This window comes from Thamnophis elegans, chromosome 10, assembly GCF_009769535.1.
Source record: "Thamnophis elegans isolate rThaEle1 chromosome 10, rThaEle1.pri, whole genome shotgun sequence".
NCBI lineage: Eukaryota > Metazoa > Chordata > Lepidosauria > Squamata > Colubridae > Thamnophis > Thamnophis elegans.
The window spans coordinates 36,188,063-36,208,992 of NC_045550.1; the positions used below are offsets into that span (position 1 = coordinate 36,188,063).

The following is a 20,930-nucleotide window of genomic DNA, read 5'->3' on the forward strand; positions in this document are numbered from 1 at the left end:
AATCTTAATAAAATTTGAACCGTTTAGCGCCAGGTTTTTGTCATCCAGTTTTTGTCCACGTTTTCATCTTTCTTTCTCCGCCCACTTCTTCAGGGCAGGGCGGCCTGAGTCAAAGATGAAAGTACTGTATGCAAAAATATTCAATTTAAAAAAAAACGCCAGCGTCCTCAGCAATGACGAGTCGTAAGGCAGGAACTTTAGCCTTAGCAGACAAGGCCCCGTGCGGACCAATCTAGGCGTAACACGCCTCCCCTTTCGTCCGCGCGGGGAATCTCCGACAAAATCAAGAGAAAGGGAATCGCGGGGGAATACGTCATTCTTTGCCACGGGCGTGGATGAAGCCTAGGGGGCGCTGTCGAGGACTTTGGGAAACGACCAATGGAAGGGAGGAAGAAGCGAAGCTCGCCGTGCGAGTCAACGAGGCTGGCTCAAGTTAATGCTCGCGCCGCGGCGGCGGAACAGAAAGCCGAAAACCACGAGCCGGGAAGGGAGGGCGGGAACGAGCAGCTGCCTGGTGGAAGCGGCGGCGCTGGCTGAGCGGCGCGGGATCCTAGCCTTGAGCAGGGAAGGCACCTATAAGAGGTAGGTAGGAGCCGAAGCTTAAGCAGAAAGCCGAGGTCCTTTCGGCTGCTTGGAATGAGAACAGCCGGTGCCCGCCATCCCCTGCCTCGGCGAGACATTTCATCGACGGCTTTTCCCATCGCCCGTCCCACCGCAGCCACGAAGCAGGGCAGCTTGGCCAATTCCGTCCCAGTTGAGCGCAAAGGCAGCCACTCTGTTTGGGCTCCAGCGTGGCGGCAGTCCCGTCCTTCTTTCCCACGCCTCCGGAGGCAGCTGGTTTCTGTCCGCCGTGCCAAGCTGCGGCTACGCGTTCCTTTGCTTCCGATCGCGTTCGTTGTTTTTTGACTAAGAGCCCCTGGCATGCCCTCTCGTGCACCATCCAAACCGCCTCAGTTTCTTTTCTGCAGATCCGTCTTTCCCACCTAGCTCATCTTCATCTCTTTCCCGGTTAGGATCTCCTTCCACAGGTACTACTGATTGGGTGGAGAAAAACCCCCAAGAAAAGCGCATCCTTTCGCACTTCTGATGAGACTTCGTAGACTATCGGATCACTGCGGGTGGACTTTACCGTTGCCTGCACTGAACACCTCTTTGTCTGCTACCCTCTGCATATCCCATATTGCCTTACCATGCTATAAAAGCCACCATGAAATATGTTCACATTTTACTACAATTGTAGTAAAAAGTAATCAAGAAATGTAACTTACATTCAAGTTGGGTATAGGTAACCCAATTGAATCTAAAATAATCAAATTAGTATTTAATTGCTATGCCCTGCAGCTGTATCATGTCCAGGTTATTGTGCATTTCCTGATGTACAGTAGTATATGAGATTATTTGCCAAGGGATATTATGCAATCAGATAGGGAGCAAATATTTATTCAGAGTCCCATCAGGACTCTGCAGAAGACTTTGTCTCTTTTAGAGAAACCATTTAAGCTGTAAGGTATAGCGTTGTAGTTTATTTTTATATTTATGTTTTAATAAATACTTTATTATTGATAGTATCAGAAAGATTCTTGTTTTAACTGGGATGAGTAACTTTCATGATAAGGATGCTTGTTCCATAGCCTAGTTGTGTTTTCATGCCTCAGTTGACTCTTCTAGGTGGTTGGTGTTCTGGGTTCCGAAGTTTCAGAATATAATTTCTTATTACCATCTATCACACATAAATTGTTTCTATATAAAATTGTGTTTATTTAAATATATAGAGAATATATAGAAAATATGTATGTCACCCACTCTGAATGGTTCTGGGCAGCTTGTAAAGGATAGTAAAGATATCACTCATAAAAAAAGAGATGTAAAACAAGAAAACTGAAACAGTTTGTTTGAATACTATTAATACATAACAATATTAAAGATTATGGCAAAATTTTAAGCTGCTCCCAAACTTTTAGATTTTTCCTAAAACTTAATAAGAAAAGGGCTTGCTTTGATTCCAGGAGCAATTTTTTTCACTGCCACAGAGAAAACTGTTTTTTTAAAATATCAAATTATTCAAAACAACCTTCATTAATACCTGAAATATAGGATTGATAGATAAAATAGAAAAATAATGTATAAAAATGAGAACATAAATCACCCTTTCATTTTCTTATCAACAAAGAAATGGATGGATGGATGGATGGATAGATGGATTTTCTAGAAGTTGCTACTCCAAGATATTATAAAGCTTTTGTTATTTTGAATCATACAAAGATCTCCTTAATCAGTGACTAAGTTTCACTAAAGTCAAAAGTATAAACTTTCTAGAAGTCCATGCAGTTGGTAGCAGCTGTGTTAAGACTAGGATAAAACTAGGCTAGATAAGAATCTAAAATTAGGAAATAACATTTACATTTACTGTAAGAGCTGGGAATTAAATTATATTTTTTTATCAGATCCAGAGATTTAAAGTCTGTGCATTGTAGGCACGTGTACAGTATTTTGATCATGGCATTCTCTTCCTAGGCTCTTTGATTTCAAGTTTCAGCCCTTACAATTACAATCCATTACCAGTGACACCTTTCATATATCTGTGGACTTGGTGCAAAAGTCCAAAATGGCTTTTGGAAGTACTTAAAAGTTGAGTGACATAGTTCAGGTTATACTGCTCTTTAGAAAAGAGACTGTATGGCTCCTGCTTTTAGCTTTGCTTCATGTTTCAAAACCTTTATTGGTTTTAGAAGAAATCAATGAACTAAGTGGATGTAATAATGAAAGTAAACAGCATTGCAATTGATAAAAATTATTGTGCTGAATATATGAGTAACACTTTCTGTCAGGCAGTGCGTCTAAGAACTATTATATATATTTATGCTGAACAAGAATGATGGGATTATGGATTGGTTATTTTCTACTGCAGGGAATGGTCTAGACTCTAGACTATATCTGTTTGGATTTAACATTTGTCTTGATGATTTGGGCTCTATATAAAAGATGTTGTATGGCATAACATTCAAAGCATTCATACAGTTTCCATCTCAGAACAGGAACAACAGAATGTACTGTTTTTCTTTTTTAATGAGCCCTGGAAACATTTTTAAAAATATGATATCATTGTGGTGCTGTAATTTGAAATAATTCAGACCATACTATCATCTAATTTCCTTTCTTGTTCTGCTTCATGTCTACAAATTCATGTCTACAATAGACTTGATGAATGTCTCTATTCTTAATGTCTCATTCAATAACTTTGAAAGGAAGATTAGGGTAAAAAGTGAGTAGGTTTTACTGGATAGCAAGCCAAGTCTAAATCATTATAATTACTTTATATATACATTATAATACTTACAAAGTAGGTAAGTATGTAGAAGCCACTACAGGATAACATATTTCATATATTCTCTTTTTAAATAGAGAATAATGTACAGGTGGAAAATGTGATTGCGTCATGTGACATATCACAATGTTTTTTTCCTTTGCGGAGCTGGATGGGTATGGCCTGTGAGTGATGCATCCAGCCCGCATCTCTGGACTAATGTGTTTTCCTATTCATTTACATTTATTCATTGTGATACTAAAACTGTGAATTCTGTAATAAATCACATTTACCCAAGAACATCACTTAATACCATATTTTTCAGATTCTAAGATGCAGTTCTCCAACTCAAAAAAGGGTGGAAATGTCTGTGCGTCTTATAGAGTGAATATTGCAGCTGGGGGAAGGGGATTGGTGTGGCACAGATCAGCTGCTCTAGATGACAGGGATTGCCACTGCAGCTGGCTATAGTGAAAGGCCAGTAGCGAATGGGCTGTGACGGCAGCGAATGGGTGGTGGTGGTGAACAGGTGGTTGCAAACAGGCTGTGTGCAAATAGGCCGTGGTGGCGGTGGCGAACAGGCCATGGTGGCAGCGGCAAATGGGCTACCGCGAATTGATGGTAGAGACAGAGGCAGATTTTTTTTCTTGTTTTCCTCCTCTGAAGCTAATGTGCATCTTACACTCCAGAGTGTCTTATAGTCCGAAAAATATGGTACTATTATTTTTTAATCACTCTTCTTTATTCTTTATTCATAAATATCAGTATCAGTTTCAGGCAATGTTCTCCATTTATATCTTTTCATGTTTCCTCATGAAGGAAATACAGAATTTCTTCCCAATGTTTTTTGAACAATTAATGCTAGAAGATTCTCCTGGAAGCGTCCTAATGCTCTCAAGGAGATATACAGTATGTATAATTATGTGTAGTTATTAGGCCTTTGACGTTGTTGAGCATACTTGTGAATATATGCTTAAAATGATTTACAAAGCATATCTTAGAAATGCATTGCACTAGCAAGTTAACTGTGGTAATTCCTTTTACAAAATCTAAACATAATTGTTTCATTTATTTGAGATTATCATTCAGATAATCATAACATTTTAGTAATTTAAAATGTGTGTGTGTTCAGCACTAATTTCATATAACACTTAAATTCTGTTCCTTTATTAAATCTGAATTTCTTAAATCAGCATCAAGTTATTTGACATCTTACGATGCAAAATACAGTGTCATCTAGATGTTAACTACCACTTACACAATTTCTTTCCTTCAATCATGATAGCTGGGACTAATAGGAAATGAATTTCAATAAATCTTAAAGGCATTGGATAGTAAACCAAGAACCAGATTTATATTTGTATTTCTTCATTTGGCTTTCCCTTTGTAAATAAAATATTTTTTGATCTTGCTGCTTGATTAATTTCCATATTAGCCCTTATATTATAATTGTATTTACTATCTCAAGAAGGAGAATTCTATGCAGTGGGGCTTGTGTCATGCCTAGGTCCAAAGACAACATGGTGCAATCCAAATGATTGGATTCTTTATTTGCTTATACCTAGTGGATAGAATCTTGTCACAGTAAAGATATAACTTTCTAACCTCTTCCTGCCTCCTTAATCCAGATTGCTCAATTTCTTAATCTGGTCTTTTCTCTGGATTGTATATTGTCTGAATAACCTTGGTGCTCTTGCCAGAATTTCCCCTCTCCTCCTTGTACATGTTATGTTACATCACAACTTGTAAGGCAATCTGTGTTAAGGTTGGTTGTTTCTTAAATGGGAAACCACTAGGAATCCACAGGCTGAATTTGAAAGAAAATGGTAGAAAGCCATGGTAAATCTCTTCTGTATTGTTGCCAAGCAAATTATGTGGATGTGCCCATAAATTTACCAGGAATTGAGAATAACTTGAAAGCTTTACTTTGAATTACTTAGTTCTTACCAGTTTCACCCGAAGAGCACAAACTGGAACCTTGATTAATACCTGATGTTTCCTAAGATTGTGTTTGTCTTGGCAGCGTGACAAAGAAAAAAGGAAGAAACATTCTATCCCAGATATATGTTGAGTGATATTAACAGCTGCAATGGTAAATTGAACATGTATTGTGCATTATTTTTTCACAGACTGCTCCTTTGATGAAGATTTTATGAGTAGAAGATTCTAAATCAAACATAGATTGACAAATTGTTTTACTACAATTATAATGGGCACAATTCTTTTCTTATTTATCAGTTTTTGCTTGATGTCTATCAAACGTTTTATTCCATTCCTTTCCTCTTAGATTAATTTGTTTAGTTATTCTCCTTTAGTTTGGGCAATTTTTAAGCCTTTAAGTGGTTCACATAATGCATATAGAACTCTTTAAATTTCTGTTGTGTGATATAAAATTATTGACATTCCTATACATTATTTTTGTTCAACAGTGATTCATAGTAGATTATGTTAGTAACCTATTTGGAGGATTCCCCCACCCCCTAGAGTTACACCTTAGAATGACATAATGGTTTTCTCCTTTTAATCATTAAAAGATAAAATAGTTTTTCAAAGCATGGAAAAGGAACCACCTCATTATTTTCTGTGTCTCATTTCCTGGATAATATGTTTATTATGTTTTATCAAAGTAGCAAAAAAACAAATAACGTTCTCATTTTTAATCTTATTTAAGTCCTTTTATTATTGACATAACAACAAAACCCCTTAAATTTTATACCTGTGACGTCTTCAGGATTTAAAATGAAGATGAATTACATAAACTACATTATTTCTTCTAGGCAAAACCTGCAAATATTTTTTATTTTATTAGATGAAATGGCCAACTCCCAACTTTTCTCTGTTATCGTCCAACTTTTCCCCTAATAAAGCAGCTCCCCATAGTGTAAATGAAACAATGGATCTTAATCAGTAGCTTATAAAATGAAGATGAAAGGAAATCACAGAAGAGGCTTTGGAAATGAAGATTGAAAATATGTTACACTAGATTTTAAAAGCAGCTTTTCAAGAGATTTATGACATGCTTGTATTTGAATGTAGGAGGAATTCAGGATTCTGAATATCAGATGTAAAATGGGAAGGCCAGCTTGAACAAGTTACTTCACTGTATTGGCAGCTGACAAAAAACAGAAACACTTTTAACAGAAAGATTTAAAGCTAGGTATTTAAAGAATCTGGTTACTAAATAATATTTTCAAGCTATTATAGAATCCTTATGTTGCTTTGTCATTAAAAGAAATATGGCTACTCTTCAGCTATATTAAAAGACCACACATTTTACATGTTTTCACCATAAGAAAATTTCTTCTATTTGTTGTGTATCAAAACTTTTCTCAAAATTGGAAATACAATTTGCATTAGACTAAATTTCAAAGATCCATGAAAGTTTGATTCCAAAACTATAGAGAATGTACTATGGAAAAGTATAATATGGTCCAAAGAATGTTCTCTAGGTTGCTTCATTTTTGTTATTTTAGCCCTTTGTATCATAGCTTTTGAATTTTTATCTGCAGAAAAAAAGCTTTTTGTCCTTTTGCAACTAGGTATTTTACTATTTCTATTACATAAAAAGAGATAATGATAATAACCATAATAACATGATGATAAATAAGTACATGTTTAATGACTCTCATGAGCTTTCAACAAAGAAGAAACTGTACTTTTTTAAAAACTGCAAGCACAATGAAGTGAGAGGTCTGACATATCTCACACTGAAGGATGAAAAGATCTCCACATCTGTTCTAAACAATGGTAGAATGGGCATTATCTGGATCTCAGAATGAACCTAATTCCAGAAGGTGGGGACTGCTACATAGAAGGTGTGTTTTGGGGGTCAGAGGGATGAGATTGAAGGTGCCTGGTGCATAACAAGGTATTTTATAAGGTTTTGAATCTACAGGAGATTTATTTCTGGGACATTGTGACTAACAATGAGAAATGCAAATACAAATAATAGTATGAGAAAGGAAAATGGGTGGCCAGTGGGGGAACTGAACTCAGAGTTCCACCCCTGTTTACTCCGCCAAAACAAATTGTCTTCACAAAAGGGGTGTTTGTTATGGGGAAGCAGGGTGGTAATCCCAGAACTGTTAGGTCACTCTGTGCTGGCTATCCTACATGAGGGGCACCCGGGCGTGGTGCGTATGAAGCTTTGGGCCATAGTTACACCTGGTGGTCCAAAATGGACAGTGATATTGCCTGCTGGGTAGCCAGTTGCCAGCCCTGCCAATCATCAAGACCACTCACACAAGGGCTCCGGTTCAAGGCTGGGATGTGCTGAAAGCACCATGGTCTAGGATTCACCTAGATTTTGCTGGCCCTTATAAAGGTCAAACTTTCCTAGTGGCAGTCGATGCGTTCTCTAAATGAGTCGAAGTGTCAATGTCATCTACAAATAGCAGCCCTTAGATGATTATCCGCAACACATGGGATACTGGATGTATTGATATCTGATAATTGGTATCTGGGCCACAGCTAAGGGCCACTCAGTTTGCTGATTTTCTAGCGGAATTAGGAATCCGCCATGCGTTTGTGGCCCCATTCAACTCTGCGGCCAATGGATGGTCGATCGAGCTGTTCTCACCACTAAGGAAGCCCTGGGAAGGTTGGAAGGGGCATACTGGCAGTAGAAAATATACAAATACCTCCTCTGGCAGCATGCCACCCCATGCCCGGAAAATTAGAACTACCCTGGACCTTTTATATCCCAAGTATGCCCCTGAAAAGCCGCCTGGGTCCTGTAGGCAGTCTAAAGGGTTTGGCCTAGATGATTGGGTATAGGCTAGAAATAATGCAGACCACCCCTTATGGCTACCAGGAAAAGTCATGGGAATCACAGGACCCTGCTCCTATGAAATAGTTTTAGAGGATGGCAGGGTCTGGAGGAGACATATTAACCAACTAAGGGCCTGCCAGATCACGGCAGATGTCAGTACGAAATCAGCCAACCAGGAGCCCTGAAGAGACCAACCACGAGCCATCGAAACCCCAGCCACAGAAGAAAGTGACCAGCCAGGGGACTTACTGGGTATTCCACAAGTGCCTCCAGCAGCAAAGAGTCCAAGTCCGAAGAGGGTCCAGCCAGCAGAAGTGTCAACACAGCCAAGTAATCCAGAAGCTCGGATAAGCCCACCTGCATCTTTAAAAGCCGCCAGCATATCAAGAATATCTGGGCTGGTCCGACGCCACCCAGCATATTTGGCTGATTACGCATGCGCTGTCTTAAGTGTGAAGGGGTATTTGTGAAGGGGTATTGTGTATGGCAGCTCCCTGGTTCGACTAGGGGGTGCCTTACTCGGTTCTGATTGGTTACCTGCTTGACAGCCGGCATATATAAAAAGCTGTCAAGCAGGGTTTCAGCTGTTGCCGTTCGCTGAGATGCGCACTTAGCGAAGTACCGCATTGGCAACCTGTTAGCAATAAACTCTGAGCATTGAGAGAACTGGCTAGCCTCAGTCCTTTTCCCTCCACCCGAGTTCCCCCAACTAGAACAATGAATTACAGAATTATATTTATAAGAATCCTCCTATGATAGCATGCAATAATAGAAACAACTGGAATAAAATACATTTCTGACTACAGGTGTCTTAAAATGTATTTTAAGATGAGTAGGTAATATTGGCATAGAACCAAAATGATGACATGGAGCACAAAGTTAAGTTGCAGTAGGAAAAGCAAATTAAATTGTTAATGTCTAACTAGAAAAAAAATTCTTTCATTTTTTGCTTGCAACTCACACTCCTGGCAACTACAAGGATCATGCAGTTTTTCTACGTAACATTTTCAGAAATAGTGTGCCATTGCATCTGGGCAATTGGCCCCAAATCCTGCAGTTGTCTTTTTTGGGACTAGAACAAGGACTTTCCCACTTCTAATTTAGTACCTTATTTACTGGACCAAACTGACTCTCATTTTATTTCCTTCATCTATAGTCATTAATATTTTCTTCTATATGAATACAGAAATTATAATGATCCTATACTTGACTTGATTCATATATCTACAGTCACCTATGTATAACATTTATGTGTTCTGTTGGCAATTGCAAGTATGATGCCTTTAGTATATTAATTGTCTTTCTAAATGTGACGATTAAAAGAAAATTATATGGGTGGTAGTGGAATGGATATACTGTATTTCTGGAATAGTCAATGATACTCTGGGGAACAGTTACAATAAATGCATTGAACCAAAAGGATATCCTTTAAAAGCAATAACAATTAGTATACTGATTTCATATAGGATAAATCATTATGGCATATTAATATTGAAGAGTTAATTCTATTTATTTCATATATCCTTTTCCAGAAGCTAACCTGGGTCTAAAAACTAAGCTTGCCTCCAGCATGATGTAGTTATTGCTGCAACCACATATGTTGATGAATAATTCCTCTAGCATTCTCCACTAATCTTAGTTTAGGAGAAAGGAATTCTACATCATATATTGCCTTTCTGGAAAATCAAGCATAAAACATGGAAAAAATAATTTCTATAATGCAGTTCCTGTTCTTATAGTGTAAATATATGTGACAGGGCATTTCAGTCCTTACATCCACTTTGTTAATCAAAGTGTACATAAAATAAAACTTTAATAAACTCAAAATGTATATGAAGCCTAATTTATAAAATATGTGCAGACCACAAAATGATGATACTTTGTTATAATTAGGAGCTTGGGAGGAATAGAACTTATTAAGTTATATATCAGTTCCCCCAAGAGAGAAAAGTGAACTCTCATAGAATGCCATACATGTGCAGAAAAATCAGACTAAGAATAATGCTGCACACGGAGATTAAAAAAAAATGTATGTAATATGTAGCAATAAAATAGCAATAACACTTAGACTTATATACTTCTTCGTAGTGCTTTATAGCACTCTCTGAGCAGTTTACAATGTCAGCATATGTGGGCCCTTGGAAGGATGGAAGGCTAAGTCAACCTTGAGCTGAATAGGATTGAACTACTGGCTCTGGCAGAATTAGTCTGCAATACTGTTTTCTAACCACTATGCCATTTGAATTTTAGAGATAGCCTAAATCCCAAATTAAAGTCCTCTGCTTCTTTTCCCTGGACTCCCCTAGTTTCTTGATAGTACTCTGTTCTGTCCCCCCTTCTTCGCTTGTTAACAGACGACAGGCAGACAAACTTAAAAGGAAAGAACTTTATCAGTCCTCGGCTCAGACTGGCTGCAAGCCCAAAAATAAACATAAATAAAGTTTCTGGCAAGAAGATAACAGAATGCAAAACAAAACTCTTACAAAACAATTCACTTCTCCAAGTGTCTCCTTGAATCAGGGTTACAGAAAGCAAATCACTTCTCCAAGTGTCTCTCACATATAAACTACGACCGATGAATGATGAACGTTGACTCCTGCAACTAGGGCGTGGCACCATCCGTCCTTTTATCACCAGAAGATGCCACTAACGAGCTTGGGCTGCGTTGTTAATCTTGCATCCAGACTCAACTCACAGCAAACTTCTGCTGAGTCACAACAGTACTCCCACTTGCTTTACCAGGTCAGGTACCAGCAAGCTTTCGCACCCTTTCTCCAGAATTTTGCTTTGGAGCTTTAAAGAAACATCTGTTTTTCTCTCTTGTCCATGCTTGAAACAAGATGTCTCATCAAATTCAGATTCTGCTGGCATCTAGACTGGCAATGGGGCTACAATTTTACATATAGTGTCGCTTCATACTAACAATAATGCACATTTTACGAATCAAATATTTGAATTAGTCTTCATATTCATGCTTGGACTGTGATAACTTTTTTTGTATTACTTCTACATTTTCCCCTTTAGTAATCAGACTAGTATATATGAGAGCATCCTGGAAAAAAATGTTATCTGGTCATATTTCACTTTTCTTTCCTACCCCACTATATAAGCTTATGAAATAAAACAGTCCTACTGTGTCAGCAAAAGATTACTGTACATTGTTTATCATACTTGCCTGTCATGAGGGTGGAGAATTCAGGAGCTGTCTGAATCCTTCCTAAAGTTTTTAAAATATTTTTTTAGGTACTATGTATATAAAACAACTGTGTGCACTTTCCAAAAGAGTTTCAGTACATAGTAGTGCACTAGCATCATCTTTTTACACTCCAATAATCCTGGAAACACATTTTGAGCTCTCATCCCTGATAAGTATAATTATTTCAGAAGGTAGACTGAAAAAATGATTATTTTGGAACTAATTAAAGTTATTGCAATGATTCACTGTAATAATGTGTTTAACTTTTGTTCGAGACCAGCAGTTGATATTATAAAGAGGTTGTACAATGAATGGGCTCTTTGGAAATGTCAAATACTGTTTTTACATGATTGAAGGTGGGACTTGTTAACTAGCATAGTAATTTTCCACGCCTGTGTACTTCAGTCTAGGAGAACATACCATGTTTCTCCAAAAATAAGACAGAGTCTTATTTTCTTATTTCCTCTTGACCACCAAAATATGGCTTGGGCGTTATTATCAGGGGAAGGCTTATTGTTTTGGGATTGCCAGGTGGCTGCTCTCTTGCGAGCGGGCTCCCAAACAGCCAGGCACATCCTCAGGGGTGCAGCAGCGTAACACAGCAGCCATGAGGTAACCACGCTCACAAGCAGCCGCCTGGCAAACCCCTTCCGGAGGGAAAATAACGGCCCTCTGGGGAATCTGGACGTTCATGAATGGTGACTTCCGGTTTATCCTTAGGTTCATTTTCACCTTCCGGAGCCTTCAGGAGGCTTCATGAAGGTCCTTGAAGGCTTCGGAGGTAAAAAGCGACCCTACGGACAAACTGGAAGTCACCATTACCGAACTTTTGGATTCCCCATAGGGCTGTTTTTCACCCTTCGGAGCCTTCAGGGAAGCCTCTTGATGGCTCCGAAGGGAGAAAAATGGTCCTACAAGCAAACCGGAAATCCGTTCCTGAATTTCCGATTTGCCTGTAGGGCCGGTTTTTCACACTTTGGAGGCTTCAGTAAAACCTCCGGAGGAAGAAAAATGGCTTCAAAAGCAGGCCGAAGTCAGCTAGCCAGCACACACATGCGCACTGGTCAGCTGACAGGGCAATACCTTTCATGCCCTGACAAATGTCTCCGTGTGCTACAGGTTCGCCATCATGGATCTAGGCTGTTGTTTCAATTAAAAAGTGTTAAAAGTAGCAACTTTGTAAAAAGGGTGAAGTATTAAAGGAGCCATATTGTGCTCGAGAAAGCATTTCTGATTTTGTGTGTGAGGGAAGAAGTGTTTTTGCATGTGTGTTTAGTTTTCTTGTATCAGCTGAAGAGTAGTTTGTGCATACACATATATGTGTAAGTAGCAAAAGACAACATTTGTTAAGGCCACCCACTTAGCTTCATGAGACCAGTTCACTTGAAGAAGTGCCTCCCATCCTTGTGAGTTCCTTTTTATACCTCTAGTTTACAATTACTAGGTTGGGATAGAGGAAGCTTCTAATTACAAGTGATGAGGAAGGATGAGCATTGATGCATCTTGATATATTTTTCTAAAGATCATAGACCTGCATTCTTCATATATTGAATATATAATATTCCTCATATTTCTTCATTTTTCCCCACAATATGCTTGAAAAAATAACTCTTTTTATAATTTAGCGTTTTCCAAATTGTTGCTGTCAGCATGTATTGCATTTAAAATTCTGTAGTATCCAGCTAACATATATTAGAAGTTATCAAGTTGAAAATCATTTGTGTAAACTGTTCAATCACATAATTGAATTTCTCTAGTAATATTATCTTCTTTAAATTTGTACATTTGGATAATTACATAATCTGTTTTTGTAGGTTTTTCTCTTCTGGAAAACTTCCTTATAACAGACTTAAATAAAGTTTCACCTATCTGTTTTAAAATTATTTAACAAAAATGTATGTTTTGCATTCATTGTATGGTTGTTAATGTTCAGGTTCATGTAATTAGAATGATTTGGAAAAATGTTGAAAGAACTCAATAGTTAAATACGTATATTTGCAAATATTTATACAAATAGAATAAAATGTTTATTGTCACTTTAAATGTACCATTATGATAACCATTATGCATAACATTTTTATTGTTCAGTTCCTTCCTGCAGTTCTCATTGTGTTGTCTTTAAAATTTAGGCAGCAGAGTTTAGGGTGGAACTGATTAAAAAAATCAGTTCTTGAGTTTACTTTTGCAAAGTGGCTTTTTCACCGCTTCCCCAGCCTCACAACACATATCATCAGTACTTCAGAGAAAGCGAAAAGCATTTATTCATGAAGGATAAGACATTATATAGGGTACAGAAACAAATGATGCACACATTCTATATATATGATGTGTGAGAAAGTAATAAATACTTGGTATTTGCCAATATGGTGGCAAATGTATGGGTTACATCACCTCCTTTCCCAGTTAAGTTTGTATCTTTATACTTGGAAGTGTTTCAAGTTCGTCTAGAACAGGGGCGTCAAACTCGATTTCATTCATCACATCAGCATTGTGTTTGACCTCAGGAGGCAGGGTGGGGGTGACCAGCTATATGTCACTTGTGTCAGGGGTGCCTGTGGTGGCTCGAGAGCTCTACCAGTGAAAATGGGCTGTTTCCGGAGTGGCTCTCCGAATCAGATCTAGGCATCCTACGAGCCAGATTCTGCCCCCAGGCCTTGAGTTTAACAACCCTGGTCTAGAATATAACCCCTATTGTTTATTTTATGATTTAAGGTAGTTTTTGCAAGTAAAAAAGAAATGTCTTTGATTGAAAAGAAAACTCAGTTTCCTCAACTTCAAAAGGAAGCATGAATACCATGCTAATGTCACCTTTATTAAATTTTAATTTTTAATAATGCTTTACATTTTAATATGCTTTAATAAAGCATTTATTAATAATGAAGCATAACATTCCAGGTAACAAAGATACCTTGCAAATATTATTAAGAAAATTATAAAACATAGCAACATGGAGGGAAGTTTCTTGAAGAATTCTTAAGATTTTTATATATTTTTCATAAGTATGACTAATATATTAGAACTATTTTAAATTAATATTTTATATTTATGTTTGCAGGGAGTATGCTGGAGGTAAAACCATGAAGAAGTAGTGGAAAGAAGAATAATGTTTTTCCGAAATCGTTTTCTGTTTCTGTTGGCTTTAGCTGCCTTATTAGCCTTTTTGAGCCTTAGCCTCCAATTCTGTAAGTATAATTTTATATCATAGCTAAGATCTGTAAATACCATGTTCTTTTTATTGAATTTTAATGTATGTGTAGGAAGTAAAATCAAAATGTCAGAATGATTGTGTGTACAACATGAGGACACGTTTTCTGCTTTTTAAATGACACAGATGACATAATTTTGAACATATTTCAAAGAAACTGATATTAATTATGACTGTGCGGGCTGAAAATGATTGATCTGTTTGATGTGTAATGACAAATGAGGAAAGATAATTCTTACCCCCCTTACTTTCTGCAAAATATTTTGTTTATTTCATATGAATAGATTTGAAAAACAAATGCAAATTAACTGTTAGTTTTATCCTATTAAAATTTTTGAATAATTATAACATGAGCATCAGACTAATTCTCAAACACATGAACATAGTTTTAAAAAAGGAAAGAGATTAGCATAATTAGATTTGCAAGGTTCTGTTACAAAATCCAATTGTAATAAATATTTTAATCTTGATGTACAGTTGATTTCTTGGTCTAATCTATCTTTTAAGGCTGACGTTGTTTCATGTTTTACCTATTCCTTTTCTCTCACTAATGTGAATGTGTTTGTATAGCTGTGTCTATCTGCAGTGTTTGCACATAACCTTTCCTTTTTCATTGTTTGAGCTTAAGCAGTGTTTTTCTCCTCAATACTTTGATAACAGATATCTCAATGTCATCCTCTTTACATTCCACAGACTGTTACCACATCATAGTTAGCAATGGAAGATCATTACATATGAGTAGCCCTAATTCATAGCCACTCAACTTTGATAGAACCTGCAGCCAAAATCTGCTCTTCCCTATACAACTTCGAGGCACTGGGAAAATATCTTGATGGCAACTCTTGGATGGTCTTGAGGCAGAAACATATACCTATCACCAGCACACTACTGATACTTGATCCCATGCTGATAGATGATGTCACTGATACTGTCATGTAGCTCTTAAATATAAGTGCAAAGATAAAAAGTCTTGAAAACTATCCATACTTTCACAGGGAACAAATCTTGGCCACCCCACTATTTTTAGTCTGTTTACACAACACTTCTGCCAATCATCTTGTCACATAATAACATTATTTAACCTTTATCTAACTTAACATTCTCATACATCTGGAAACAACTGGTGTTCTGACACAAACATATGGTCTTGATGCCAGGTTCGGGTAGAAAGTTATGTACTTAAAATTTGATTGTAGCTATAGTTCTTTCAGTCTGTTCAGCATCTTAATAGGTCGTACACGGAAAGCTTGCTTTTTCTATTGAGGTTGTATCTTTTCTTCAGAAGTTTTGGCTTTAATGTCAACTAATGAGAAACATTTATGAGATAAGGGATGTTGTTTAAAAATTATTCATGCTAAATGATTGGTAAAATGAACTTTTGTTTATATTTCTATAATGTAAATAAATCATAGCATTTTGATAGATATCAAGCAAATACTGTTGTGTCCGTGGTTTCGCCAATGTGCCGAAGTAAGGACGCTCCATTGTCCCACTCCGGCTGTCAAACGCTCAGCCAATCAGGAGCGTCCTTCAGCTGATCAGTCATTGTCATTAACAAGCCTGTTCTAGATTGAAATTTATACCACAAATCTTTATGGGAGTAGGTTGCCACTTCCCTAATCTATGGCATAATAGTGGAATATGCTATTAGAATTTTGCAGGTAGCCCTCAACTTACTACTACAATTGGAACCAGAAATATAATAAATATAATAATGTTGTTATGGATATAAATTGAAGCATACACATGACTGGAAGTGCTGTGGTTGTTAAACGAACAAGGTGGTCATTAAATAAAAGTGATCATTAAGGGAATCCATTTATTTGAATGTCAGAAACTAGCAAAAAAAGGTCTCAAATTGTAGTCACATGACTGCAGAATGCTGCAACCAGTCATAAAGATGACCAGTTGAAAGTTTCCAACATACAATGGGAGGGCTGCTTAGGGTGGCTGATGGTGGTGGTGCTTTTTAGGCTCTAAGTTAGTTGTTAAATTCAATGGCTTAATACCAAAAGACAGCTGTTGAAAAACCATCTTGGTTAGTTGGTATAGCCCCAACTGCATAGCACCATACATTTTTCAAGTGTTCTTTCAGACTGTTTTATTTTCCAAAATATTGAAGTAGACACAAAGCTTTTCTAGGCCTAATCTTAATCAATCAGGTGGATCAGATTGAAGAGGCTAAACAGTTGGAAACTTTGGAAGAATCTCTTGACAAAAGGCGACTTATAAACGTATAAAGAAAGGAGCTTTTTGTCATTATTCAGATGAAAGATTATATACTATTTTAGGTTTAGGAGCCGTTGTAATCTAGGTGTATGATGATGTTCATAGAGGAAAAAATAAATCTGAAGAAACATTATTAGTACCGAAACAGACACTTCGTTACTATAATTATTTGTTTGAAAGCTTTGATAGCATTGAGGTACTTTGATTATATAGAGAAAATTAAAGAGGACAAATAACAAAACTAATACATGAAGGAAAAGTGAGTAAGTCTGAACCAACCTAGAAAGTTGTGATTTGATCGAGATTCAATTCTCAAAGGCAAAGATGAGAGTTTTAAAGGACACAAAAGCAGTTTATAAATATATGGGATGTAGACGAAGTAAAGATTTTCAAGGCTAGAAAGTTATTAATAGTGTCGTTGTAAACTAGATATAGCTATGTTTCCTTTTCTTTAGCTTACTATTTCTTATTTCTTTTTGTTCTCTACATAACACATCAGTTTGTGCTTCAAAGTACACAAAATGGAAAATTTGAATAAACAAAAATGGAGACCTAATTTCAATGTGCACGATACATAAAAAATTCTACATGTAAAAATCTATAGCTAATATCCATAGAAAGTTGGCAAAACAGAAGCGCAACAAAAGAAAGTAAATGCAAAAAAAAGAGAGCTTATTTTGGCTATTGTATTAATAATGATGGGTAGGTGGGGATGATGAAGACAATGGGTTTGCTTCTTGGAGAAAATAATAAGATAGTGACAGAGAAAAGCTCAGCTGAAGAAAGAGGGAGTGGTAACCCAAGTGAATACATGGTGAGGAGAGTCTTACTACCATGAATAAATTTAAGGATTCAGAAATGTCTGAAGACCTTGAAGAAACTAATAGATACCATTGTGGAGTGCTTCGAGAAACCATATAGTGCCAAATGATTGGTGTAGGGTGCATGTTCCTATCTTCAAAAAGAGGAGAATAAAAAAGGACCTGGATAAAAAACAGATGTCAGCTTAGTATCAGTCCTTTGCAAACTTCTAGTACAGGCTATTAAGCGGGTGATTTGTGAGCATTTAGTAAAGAATGCATTGTTTGGCAGAAGCCAGCATGAATTTATCAAGGAAAAGTTGTTCAAAAGAATTGGGTCTCCTTTTGATAAAGTACTGTTCAATGAACCATATAAAAGGGTATAGTGAAGATGGTAAAATGTGGTTTGTATACATGCAAATATTATAAGGATATGCACGTGATTTTACCATTGTACCAAACAAATATACTTTAGTGACTTCTATTAAACTGGATTAAAATGTCAAGTGGCATATTGCAGAGCTCTCTTCAAGACAAGAGGAAAGTAGTGTTTCAGAATAACTACCCTGTTTTCCCAAAAATAAGACAGGCTCTTTTTTTTTATCCATTTATTTTAGGGGAGGTCTTATTATTTTTTAAGTTCAGGAGGTGGGCGAGCGTGATCACCTCATGGCTGCTGCTGTGTTGCAATATTTTCAGGGAGGGCTTATTTTCGGGAGAGGGCTTATTTTAGTCCATGCACTCAAAAGCCCAATTGGGCTTATTTATCCGGGGAAGTCTTATTTTCAGGGAAACAGGGTAGCAATAACTTTTACTCATAGCAAAATATTCTTATAACATGGGCTATTCTTTTGGGAATGTTAATCTATGAATTAGTTCAGCGGATACTTATCTATTAAAAAAATTAATAGTCTTTTGTTTAAATGTCCGTTACATATTAATTTTAAGAAGCCTGTATTAGATAAGATAGCATGATTGAGTTGTAATGTATATATGTGCTTTTAAGTTATTGTAAAATACGTGCCATCCTTGCAAACGTAAGAGTTATGCACAAAATAAGTATATAAACTTAAATATTGTTACCTATGACTTTTGTGTGTATGTGTATCTGTCTGTGCGAGAGAGAGGGAGACGGGGGGAGAGGGTGTGATTAAATCATTTGGATTGTTTTAATGTCTGGGGTGATTTTTTTTTGTCCACAAAGAATGGAATTATTTAACTTTTGAATAAATGTTTAGATTTCTTCATGTATATACCATCATGCATTCCTCATAATATAAAGCATCTGTTCAGGACAAAATTAAGCTCTTGACAAAAGGCGTATAAAGGAACTTTTTGTCATTATTCAGATGAAAGATTATATACCAATTTAGGTTTAGGAACCATTGTAATCTAGGTGGTATGATGATGTTCATAGAGGAAAAAATAAATCTGAAGAAACATTATTAGTACTGAAATAGACACTTTGTTACTATAATTATTTCTTTGGATTTTCTGAAAGCTTTGATAGCATTGAGGTACTTTGATTATATAGAGAAAATTAAAGAGGACAAATAACAAAACTAATACATGAAGGCAAAGTGAGTAAGTCTGAACCAACCTAGAAAGATGTGATTTGATCGAGATTCAATTCTCAAAGGCAAAGATGAGAATTTTAAAGGACACAAAAGCAGTTTTTGAATATATGGGATGTAGAGGAAGTAAAGATTTTCAAGGCTAGAAAGGTATTAATAGTGTCGTTGTAAACTAGATATAGCTATGTTTCCTTTTCTTTAGCTTACTATTTCTTATTTCTTTTTGTGCTCTACATAACATTTCTTATTCTGGAAGGAATGTGAGGTGTGTGCACATACAGTGTGGGCATATTCCCTTGAGGAGTTCATAGTGATAAGTTCTTTTCCCAAGGGAGAAAGATCACCCTAAGACAACAGATGACAAGGTTACAGGTATTGTTTCTTTGGAAACACTGCCAAATATGTTATAGTTGAAGGCCTTTAAAAGTCAAACCTTAATGCTGTTTACCTTAGGCCATTTCAGACACCTCTGTTCGCAGACTAAAATCAATACTTACTGTTGTACTCATAAATGAAACACAGCTGTGGTCCAATAGGTAATAATTCAGTCTTAAAAGCCAGTGGTTTGAAGGGTTTTTGAATCCAATTTAATCAAGAACTAGTACTCTTTTCTTGCACCAGGGTAAACAGGAAAATAATATTAGTTCTCAAAGTACAAAATATTCCAGTTTACTAATATTGTTGCAGTAGATTCATCATTTTTAAGCTTTTCAAATGTTTAATGAGAGTCTTAGACTTAGAGCTATATAATTATTTTTCAATCTTACTAGTCAATTTCACTGGTACAGACATAAGGTCATTGAAAAGGACAATTTTAAACGTGGAAACCCTGTGATTGTTAACTGGTATCATTGTATAATGTACAATCAACGTAGACCCTAGGACAAATGTTATAGAGGTTATTAAAAGGAATGGCTGGAATGTGATTTGGAGTTTTCTGTTGTTTGTTAGTTTTCTTGTTAATACATGTTGAGGATTGAGAGTCCTGCTTGTGGATTTTTATATTTCCATGAATAGATTTAATATGAAATATAACAACAATACCTTATTTTAATCTGGGGGGGGGAGAGACTTTGATAACTCAAGAAAGACATTTTGAAATAAGCAATAATAGATTTCCTGGATTTTTTTTACTGTAAAAAAAAAATCTGTGAAATTTGAGTGCAGATGTTAGAATGCATAAATATACCATATGTTTGCCTGCCTCTGTTATATTTCCAAAGCTTTTTCTTCTCATGCCATATCAGTTATTGCATAATTTGTCTTGTTCCTTATCTCTTCTGTTGCACTTAGTCTGTTCTTTCTATGGCACTTTTTCTTCTTCATAGGATAATGGAAGTAACGGAAATTTGACATGTACTTAAAGAACCACTCAGTAACAATTTAGGTAATTCTTAAGATATTGTCTCCTGTTAGAAACAATGCTACTTTTCCAAATGCCCATGTTCATTTCTATCAGATTTATGGAAAGAATATGAGCAATGATTCAGTGAGCTGAGTAGTCAAAAAGGGAGTACCCCTTTTTTAGCCCACTATTCCCCAACATTGTACCTTCCAAACATGAAAAGTACGAGTTTGGGAAAAGCTGATTTATCCCAATCAAATACATCTAATATATGATGCCAGATTGGGAAACAGCAGAATACATTTCCACATAGTTCATTCCAGAAAATTTCCTATACTCATCATCATGCTCAGTATAATAGTCTGAGTCTGCCTTTCTGTGACATTGCTCAATTTCATAGCTTAGCAAAAGAGGTAGTCCAGAATTAGAGTCAAACAGTACACTTTTTTTCTCTGTTTACACATAAGAGAAATAATCCTGTTGGAAAATATTTTAACATCACTTTT

The 20,930-nt window shown here is 36.5% G+C and overlaps 1 protein-coding gene across 3 annotated transcripts in view; it reads left to right on the top strand.

Annotated features, from left to right (window-relative positions):
* The first annotated feature begins 263 nt into the window (after positions 1-263).
* Positions 264-20,930, top strand: part of PXYLP1 (2-phosphoxylose phosphatase 1) — a 46,976-nt gene continuing 26,309 nt past the window's right edge. Inside the window, exons 1-2 of one of the 3 annotated variants that reach the window (XM_032225301.1) lie at positions 264-582; positions 14,327-14,453. In XM_032225301.1, coding sequence (XP_032081192.1) covers positions 14,375-14,453 — 79 coding nt within the window. In that variant the 5' untranslated portion in view covers positions 264-582; positions 14,327-14,374. Of the gene's footprint in view, positions 583-1,445; positions 1,508-14,326; positions 14,454-20,930 lie in introns of those variants that run through there. The other 2 variants (XM_032225302.1, XM_032225303.1) reach the window with 2 other exon arrangements.